This window comes from Podarcis raffonei, chromosome Z (genome assembly GCF_027172205.1).
Source record: "Podarcis raffonei isolate rPodRaf1 chromosome Z, rPodRaf1.pri, whole genome shotgun sequence".
In the NCBI taxonomy this organism is placed as follows: domain Eukaryota; kingdom Metazoa; phylum Chordata; class Lepidosauria; order Squamata; family Lacertidae; genus Podarcis; species Podarcis raffonei.
This window is the reverse complement of record NC_070621.1, coordinates 9379636-9389829: the sequence shown is the minus strand read 5'-3', so window position 1 is coordinate 9389829 and position 10194 is coordinate 9379636. Positions and strand designations below refer to the sequence as shown.

General features: G+C 44.9%; 1 protein-coding gene across 1 annotated transcript in view; it reads left to right on the top strand.

The window, feature by feature from the left end:
• The first annotated feature begins 1062 nt into the window (after nucleotides 1-1062).
• Nucleotides 1063-10194, top strand: part of LOC128406940 (collagen alpha-2(XI) chain-like) — a 59596-nt gene continuing 50464 nt past the window's right edge. The window contains exon 1 of the mRNA XM_053374836.1: nucleotides 1063-1393. Coding sequence (XP_053230811.1) covers nucleotides 1270-1393 — 124 coding nt within the window. The 5' untranslated portion in view covers nucleotides 1063-1269. The remainder of the gene's footprint in view (nucleotides 1394-10194) is intronic.

Below are 10194 nucleotides of genomic sequence, written 5' to 3'. Positions count from 1 at the left end.
CCTGCTTTGCACGCAGAAGGTCCCAGGTTCAATCCCCGGCATTTCCAGGTAGGGTTTGGAATGTTCCTAATCTGAAACCCCAGAGAGCTGCTGCCAGTCAGTGCAGACAATACTAAGTTTGATGGACTCAATAGGAGACACTTTCCTATGTTCCTGGCACTAAGCAGGACAAGAGGAGTGGCCTTTTCAGTGGCAGCTCCTTGCCTATGGAATGCTTTCCCCAGGACAGGTCTGTCTGGCACCAACCCTGAATGTATGCAGGTGCAAGGCAATTTTTTATTTTTTATTTTTTTACAAAACACATGTATTACTGAATAGTGAAAAGCTCAGTGCAGTTTACATAGAGTCAAGTTGATGGATTTCAGTGGGTCTGCTCTGAGTAAATCTAACATTGCGTACAAATATACATTAAAATTGTGAATATTCAAGTGTTGGATTATGCAGTAGCCAACTAAGCGCATGCATAGCTCACTAGCGGAGAAGGGGCACCCCTCACAAGGGCATAGCCAAGAGGGGCAGGGAGGGGCGGCTGCCCCCCTCCCCAAATCAAGCAAACCCATAAAAATACTGAGGTTCTGCGCCCCCCGCAACATGAAGCCTGCCCCCGAACATAAATCCTGGGTCCGCCCATAACCCCTCACCCAATGCTAAAATTGTTTTTGAAATAATTTTGCAACCAGAAAATATGGAAACATAAGCTCTTTTAATTTCAGCATACATTTAGGATTCGCATACATTTCCAAAAATAAATTTTTCTTCCAAGGTTTATTACTATTTTTATTTCGGGAGGGGGGCACCCTAATCTTTTCACTGTTTTGGGCTTCTACAGTTTTTAAATCCATTCTTTTATACAAGACACACATCTTGTATCTTTTTATTATTATTTAAAAGTGGAAAAATTCACCTTGCTTTTTGAAAAACACACACCTCTTATCTGCCTGTCTGTCTTTCTGTCTATTCCGAACGCCCTGCAGTGTTCATTCCTATCCTATTCCAATGTAACAGGAGTTACTCTCAAGAAAGTTACTTTCACCTTAACAGCCACGCTCCCTCTTCCCCCCACCGCGCGCGTATCTTAGCGGCTGTGGCTGCGCGGGGCGGCGCTATGCCCCGGGAGGGGAGCGGGGAAGTTTCCTTCAAGCCTTTCTGAGCCGGGTCCACGGGCTCGTCCGACACTCAGCCTCTCGCAAGCGTTTTCCGCCGCCCGGTGGGAAACGGTGCTCCTCGGGCTCTCCGGCAGCGCCCTTTGTTCGAGAGAAGCCGTCGGTGATGTTGCTCCTTCCGCTGCTTCTGTTCTGGCCCCGGAGTTTGGGAACTGCGACTGCCGGGCAAAGCCACCTAGAGCGGAATGGAGGAGACTCCGCAGCCAGCGGCGGCTCGGGACTGCCTACAGGTGAGGGAGGCTCCCCTGGTCAGCGGAAGACGAGCAGGTGGCTCTTTGGGGAGGGGGAATAGACGCGGAGACATTTGTGGGGGGTGGGGGTGGCCCTGACACTGCGATCCTCACCTTGTCTACTTAGAAGTAAGTCCAATTGAATTCACTGAGGCTGACTCGCAGGAAACTGAGGTTAACGATTGTAGTGTTACTTGAGATTAAATTGCCCTGGGTTATATTTAATTCCCTGGAGTTCCCTGGATAGGAAGTGACCTGTCAGTGTTAATCATGCCCATTAATTTCAGTGGGTCTATTCTGAGTAGTACAGACCCATGTGTCTGATGACTGCTTACACCTAGGTAAAAGGTAAAGGGACCCCTGACCATTAGGTCCAGTCGTGACCGACTCTGGGGTTGCGGCGCTCATCTTGCTTTATTGGCCGAGGGAGCCAGCACACAGCTTCCGGGTCATGTGGCCAGCATGACTAAGCCGCTTCTGGTGAACCAGAGCAGCGCACGGAAACACCGTTTACCTTCCCGCTGGAGCCGTACCTATTTATCTACTTGCACTTTGACGTGTTTTCAAACTGCTAGGTTGGCAGGAGCAGGGACCCAGCAATGGGAGCTCACCCGTTGCAGGGATTTGAATCGCTGACCTTCTGATTGGGAAGTCCTAGGCTCTGTGGTTTAACCCACAGCGCCACCCGCATACCTTACACCCAGGGAGGCGCCCTCAAAATCATTGTCCCTACAGTGCAACCTGCTGTACATCTCTCCAGAAGCAAGCTCCATTGACCTCAGCGAGACTTACTCCTAGGAAAGCATGTACTATAGGGTTGCTACATGCTGACAGGGTGTCACTTCTGTCAAGAACTGTGCTGCAGGATTCAGCATCCCACCAAGTTCTACTCAGAGTAGACCCACTTAAAGTAATAAATCTAACTCATGCCTGTTGATTTCATTGGGTCTACCTTGAATAGGACTAGCGCTGATTGCAACTCTTCGATAAGAGCAGTAGCACAGCCTTGCTGAACTGGGATCAAGGTATCTGGCCCAGTAACCTCTCACTGCATTCAGGGTCAGATTAAGACCTTTAGAAGCCCTAAGCCCTTAACAGATTTTGGTGCCCCCATATATATCTAATTCAGAATATAAACAATAATAAACAGTAAAAAAATGCTATTTTTTTAATTGAAACAAAACCTACAGTAAGGTGGAAAATAATGTTTGTTTTTGTATACTTCCACTTTATTTATGTTCGGGGGGAAATTCTCCTACTTTTTCTAATTGCAAAATCTTTGATCGGATTGTTAATCAGATTGTTAATCAGATTGTTAAATCTGATTTTAAGAGTTAAAGAGTTAAAGATTTTAAGAGTTAAAGATTTTAAGAGTCTCATGCTCAGCTAGCATTCATTTTCTCTGTTGAAGTATATTAAAAATCCCATCAGCACAACCATGCTATCCCAGAGGACACGGAGCTATCCCAGAGGATTGTTGCATGGTTGTCCTGTTGAGATTTTTAATATACTTCAACAGAGAAAAGGAATGCTTAGCTGAGTAATTTGTAACCATTAATGTTTAAAATCTGACAATGGAAAATAAGCATGTGCTTATTTTGCTTAATGGTTAATCCAGCCCTGACTGCATCAGAGGCAGCGAAGTCTCCCCAGTAGCAGCCACACAGTCCACACAGGTGGGTTAAATGTTCCCCATCAAAGCATCCTTGCTGATCTGTTCAGATTCCAGGGATCCATTTGCCCTGATGATCTTAACCCAGGGATTGGGAACCTTAGTCCCAGGAGCCACATGCAGCCCTACAGACCTCTCTGGTCCTTGGGACTTTCCCCCAAATCAAATTCCTGTCTCTGCTTCGCACCCTCCTTGAGTGTTTGTTTCTGTCTGGGTTGCACCTTTGAACGCCAAAGTTTTCTTCTTACTTGCCTGGATGGAGGCCAAAGAGGTGTGTGTGTGTAGAAACTGAAGGAGGATGAAATTTGCACCATTGTTCCACCTACTTCTGCCCCTGCCCATTATTGGCATGTGGCCCCCAGAGGATTGCCCAGAAGGAAATGTGGCCCTTGGGCTAAAAATGACTCCCTGCCTCTGCTTTGCTTGCGACTTAACCCTGCCTCTGCCTGGACCATCTTTCCTAAATGCTGGCAGTGGATCCCAATCCTCATGGGTCCCGGTTGTGCCACACATTGCAACACCTGCCTTTATATGCAATTGGTTGGATGTCTGCAGCCTGGCACTGAGGATCAGCTCTGAATCCAGAACAACAAAAAGAGATTACCATAAACAAGTCTTTCTTTTGTGAATGGGAAACCTGCAGGAGAATTCTTTGTTTTCCTTCTTTCTTTTTTAAAAGAGCATCTGTCAAGCTAGGGTGCTTAATGAATGACAGAGATCAGACAGCTAACCTTCTGTTGTAAATTGCTGGCTATGCTATGTTATGGTATTTTGCAGGGGAGGGGGGAGATGGGTCTGTGTTTCTTTTCTTTCTTTTTTTGTGCTGTGGGCTTGACTTGCTGCCCAAAATGTCTTTGTTCAAGGAAAGATCCACATAACTTTTCCAATCTCATGGGTCTGTAAGGCCTGAGCTCTGTGGTCTAAAGTGCTCCTGGAAATTATTCAGTACCATAGGCTGTGCAGCTGCTGTCCTGGTCTAAAGTGGAGGTGGAAACTTGTGCTTTTGATGTAGGACCATTCTGCACAGCAGTGTGCAAGATCACAACCTTTTAGAACAGGGCAGAGTAAATATACCTTGGGATTGTCCCATGGCCATGCCCCTCACTGACCCCCACCCCACCCATCCTTTGCAGCCTCAGTGTTTTTGCCTGGCTGGAATGTGTCCATAGAACTCTGATAGTACCTCTTTGCTGCCTGGATGGAGGACAAAGGGGAGTGTGTAGAAACTAGACTGCTGTACAAAGGTAAAATTGGCCGTGTTGCTCTCCCCACGTTTGCATGTTCCCCGACCCCTGGAATGTTGCCCAGAAGGTACATGGCTTTTGGGCTACAACAGGTTCCCCATCACACACATACAGTTCAAAAGCATGTGCAGAGTTGCAGCCAGGGATTGAGCTACTCAGTAACACAGCACTGCCTACCATCTGGCAGCAGGTTTCAAGGGTTCCAGACAAGGAACCTTGCTTTCCCTGTCCATAGGCAGCTGTGAAGAGTATTGTCATTCTGGCACATGCTAGTGATTGGGTGCTGGCTTTGGCAGGCTAATAAGATTTAACATGGGTTTTATGTTCAATGTCTGCAGTCATACAAATAAGAGGTCACCACAGCTGGAAGGAGGGACAAAGTTTTTTCTTTTTCCTGCATGGGATCTGTTACGTCATTTTAAAACTCCAGATCTTGAAGACATTACTCACTGTGAGATCATATACTGCCACTTGGGAGGATAAAAATCCAGAAGCCAAGCTAGCTCAGGTTGGGTGTTAAATGTCTCAGCTGAATCTACATAGAAAGCTTCCTTATATTGAGTCAAACAACTGGACCATCCAACTCAGCACTGTCTATGATGACAGGCAACATCTCTCCAAGTTTTCAGGAGGCAGCGAATATTCCCAGCTCTATCTGGAGAAGATGGGCGTTGAACCTGCGACAAAGCAGATGTTCTACTACTGTAATACCACCGTTTCGCTATAATGGGTACATAGGAAGCTGCCTTATACTGAGTTGCACCATTGGTCTATCTATTTCAATATTGCCAACACTGACTGGCGGCACCTCCTCAGGGGTGTAGGGAGGATTCTCTCACAGTCCTACCTGGAGATGTCAAGGATTAAACTTGGAATTGCCTGTATGATCTGCACCCACTCCACATTCTGGTTCAGTGGAGTAACTCTGTGTTATATTCATAAAAGTTTGGTTGGGCGATTCTTTTTATCCGTTTCAGGGGTAGCTGCTCTATACTCTCAAAGCATTAGTACTCTCATGACATCCTTTGACTGGGGCTACTTAAGACATTCCTGCAGCATATTTACTCTGTGCATTAAATATATGTGCTCACTTGTTGCACAGATCTTGTGTGACTGAAAGGACTAATGTGTTGCAGATAAAGCAAAAGGGCCACAGGTTTGAGCATATTGAAGTTTAATTTAGAGATAAAAACTTGCTGCTTACAATCAAGAATGTCTGCACTGGCTGGCAGAGGTTCTCCAGGATTTCTGGCAGTGTCCACTACCATTTCAACCTGGGGGTTGAGCCTTTAACCTTCTGCGTGCAAAGCAGATTCTCCAGCTGTGGCCCAGAGCATGGCTGACCCGAGGCATTTTGGCACCTGAGGAACAAAACAACACTCCCCTCCCACCAGGGAAGAAGCAGAGAGTGAAGATCTACATTGGGAACAAGGGGAATAAAGATCTGCATTGGAATCTGTTGCCCCTATGGATCCTGCTGTTTGAGGCAGTTTCCTCACCTTGCCTCATGGATGGGCAGCCCGGACCAAGAGGGATGTATGTTTTCTTAGGTCCACTGGGAATTGTTGTAAAGGATAAGGCAGAACCTTTCTCCTATTGTTTACAAGAAAAGTGATATGGGGTGAGATATTAGCCTATGATGGCTGTGGCATCATATGTATGTCATAATGAGATAATACATATACAGTATATGTAAAATTTAGGAAGTGCTTTTAGGGACCTGTTTTGCATTCTGCAGATAATTTTAATTACACACCTGTCACCATCCATACAGTCCCAGGGATGGACAAAACTGTCAATTTTGATTGTTTTCGAATGCTACCGCCCTGTCATCACATACAGGACTAGCAGACTATTATTTTATTTATTGCTATTTGCAGAACTCACAAAGCTTGATAGGAGAAGGCTTGACTTTCCTGCAGTTGAGGTCAGGTGCTGGGTTCTTCTGCTGGTTTTGGCTGGCTCAGTGGAGGCCATTCCTAATACTGTGAGTCAGACAGTTTGGATGGATTGGGCATAGTGCTGGGTGGTGTTGGGTCATGGTGTTTCCCTTCTTCTCTCAACCAGCTTGCATCAACTTTGGTTGATGGTCTAATGCTGGTAGATTTCCCACTTGCTGGTACAGCTGAATGACTGTAATCCTGAGCCAAATGATGTCATGTTGTTCCATTTTATGCTAAGGCATAGAAACTGATTTCTGTATATAGGTGTGCCCTGTAGTCTCTCTTGGGACAAAGCTCATGGTACTGATGTCATCTGCACTAGGCCGCATGTGACAGATATGGATGGTGGGGAAATTAGACTTTGTGTTTGAATGAGAAGCTATCTAATTTCCCTTCTTGAACCAACACATGGACTGAAACCAATGGCTTCAAGTTACAGGAAAGGAGATTCCAACTAAACATGGAAAAACTTTCTGACAGTAAAAGCTGTTCAGAAGTGGAATGGACTCCCTTGGAAGGTGGCGGTCTCTCCTCGGGGCCGTCTTACCCATAGGCGCTAGGGGTGCAGGACACTCGGGCACCAGGCTCTTAGGGGTGCCAGGCCGAGAGTCCGGGGCCCGAGAGTTGAGTCCAGGGAAGAGCCTGTCCATCGGTTGGAGCGCCGCAGTGGGCTCTTCTGCTGTGGGCAGCTCTGCACCGTGAATTCAGAGGCGACCAAGCCAGCGAGATGCTGAGGTGGCCAGCTGGCTCCGCCCTTCTGCGCACCTGGGACTGGGCAACCGGGGGCGGGCCACCGGGCAGATCTTTGCACCCAGCACTGCATATGCTTAAGAGAGCCCTGTCTCTCCTGCACTGGAGTTTGGATGGCTATCTGTCATGGATGCTTTAGCTGAGATTCCTGCATTACAGGTGGTTGGACTAGATTAAGGTTACCAGATGTTCCCGATTCCCAGGGACAGTCCCCAGATTTACAAATCAGTCCCCTGACAAAATCCATCTATTTAGCAGGAAGTTGAAAAGTGTCCCCGGGTTCATTGAAAAAGGTCTGGTAACTTAGACTAGATTACTCATGGGGGTCCCTTCCAACTCTACAATTCTATGAGTCTATGAAAATTTAGCAATGCTGATCTACCAAACAAAATGTACCAAAAATGCATCTCTTAGTGGGGAAATGCACTTAAAACTGCGTATATTTGTGTGAAAGGTGCACAAATGCATTTTATTAGGAGACATTGTTTGCAGTAGAATTGGTCAAAACTGTGTGTATCAGAAGAAATTCCAACTAAAGTGCTGATGAATTTTAATAAAATTGCAAATTACTTCAGAGGTGCGGGGAACCGAATTTAAGACTGAACGAATGAGAAACTTGACAGAATCACCCATGCCTCTAGTGACAGAGGCTGACTCATTGAATCCTTAACTTATTATTTTATTACTATTTAAATTTACATACCTCCCTTCAGCCAAAGACCGCAACATAAAACACACAAGGAAAACATAAAATATATAGCATAAAAAAACCCACACACACCCCTGACACATTTTAAAAGCCACAGATTGTTTAATCAGCCAAAGCTTGTTGCACAAAAGGGGGGAAATCATTCGTTTAATGAAAAACTAGAAGTTAGTAAAAAATAGGAAATACACAGAGAATTTACACGAGAACAGCAACAATAGTGATTTGCACAGTGGGAGGGGAGGTGGAATATGAAGAAGCAGTAGTCAGAACCCAGGCCACTTTGCATGGCTTGTCAGTCAAACTCTAAACAGTATCTGTTTCAAACATGCAATTAATCTACAAACAAGTTTAGAATTTAGAATTATTTCACAACTTCTTTGAATCAGTTCTTAATACAAAGAGATGCCCGTCCACCCAGCCACCCATTTTCCATGGGTTACTGAAACAAGTTATACATAGAGCAGCCAATTACAGTCATACCTCGGGATAAATGTGCTTCAAATTAAGTATTTTCGGGTTGCACTCCACAGCAACCTGGAAGTAACGGAGTGCATTACTTCCGGGTTTTACCGCGCTCGCATGCGCAGACGGTCAAAATGACGCCACGAGCATGCGCAGAAGTGGCAAAACACGACGCGCGGACGCAGTTGTGTTTGCTTCAGGATGCGAACGGGGCTCCGGAACAGATCCTGTTCGCATCCCGAGGTACCACTGCAGTTTCTGGGCCCAATTCAAAGTGCTGGTTTTGACCTATAAAGCCTTAAACGGCTCAGGTCAGGACTGTAATACCTCAAGGGCTGCCCCCTCCCCATAAGGTGGAAGAGAGGAACCCTTGATTTGATCCAGCACGTGGCCTAGGATGATGGGAGCTGGAGTCCAGCAGTATTTGGAGGATAGCAGGTTCCACACTGCTGTTTAACCCTGTAAATCAGGAATGGGGGACTTTGGGCCAGTGGGGTAGCGTGGGTTGTCAGCACCCGGGGCAAGGCAAGTAATTTGCGCCCCCTAACCTGTGGATTTGTGCCCCCTAACCCGTGGATTTGCACCCCCTAACCCTAAACCCCAGATGTTGTGCCCCGTGCGGCCGGCCCCCCCCTGCACCCCCACGCTACGCCACTGCTTTGGGCCACCCAGATGTTGTTGGACTCCACCTCCCACCAGCTGGCCCACCTCTGCTGTGGTGCCTTCAGCAAGAGTTTGGGAAAAACCCAGCAATTGGAAGCTGTAAGATTTATTTCTGCCTCTCTCCCCAGGACGATGTTAAGAGTTGCCTTTTCTCTCTTTGAAAGATCTTGATGATGGATGTAGGGTGGGTCAAAATGCCCCTGGCATCTGCTTCATTTCCATTACCCATGGCTGAGGTCAATCCAAGATTTGCCTTTCATGTCTGGTCTTTCATTCATATATATATATATATAATTTTAAATTGTAACCAAAAAAACACCATACAGTAAATTTTTTTGTTACATGCTGAACCTTGACTCCCCTCCCCTTCTTTCTATGGTTCCTTAAATTTACTCTATTTCCCCCCAGAATTTCCTAATTAAATTTATTTATACTTTTTCTCATCTATTTCATATAAATTTTAGCAACTGCACATTTTTACAATAATTCTGCTAATATCTTAATTTGTTTACAATTTGTTTGTATATATTTGATAACAGATTTCCACTTTCCATTAAAGAGTATGTTGTCTTGGTTTCTTATTCTTCCAGTAAGTTTCACCATTTCTGCATAGTCCATTAGTTTCTGTAGTCATTCTTGTCTTGTCGGGACTTCTTCTTTCCATCATTGGGCAAATATCATTCTTGCAGCTGTGGTTGCATACATAAATAAATTTCTATACTGTATTGGTACCTTTGATCCCATAATCCCCAAAAGAAAAGCTTCTAGTTGTTGTTTTTTTGGTGTGTGTTTTTTACAAATGTTATCTTAAACATCTTTTTCAATTCATTATATATCACTTCCCAGTAGGCTTTAGCTTTATTGCAAGACCACCACATGTGAAAAAGGTACCTTCTTTCTCTTTGCATTTCCAACACTCATTCGATTTCAGTTTATGCATTTTTGCCATCTGGTAGGTGTTAGATACCCTCTGTACAGCATTTTCATATAATTTTCTCTTAAACCATAACATGCTGTAAATTTTATATCTATATTCCACAATTGTTCCCATACCTCCATTTCTATATTGTGACAAATATCTATTGCCCAGTGTATCACTGATGATTTCACTTGTTCATCTTTTGTCTCCCATTCTAGTAGTAACATACATTTTAGACATCACTTTAACATTACAGTCTAACAGATCTCGCTCTCTAATTGAGATACTTGTCCCGCAAACTCCCATTTCTTATCCTTTATAAATACTTTGTTTAAATGATGATTGCATCCATGTTAACATTATTGATAAGTCCTTAAACTCTTTTGATTTAAATTTTCCACCTTCCTCCTTTAACACATTCCTGTGTTTCCCAGTTTTC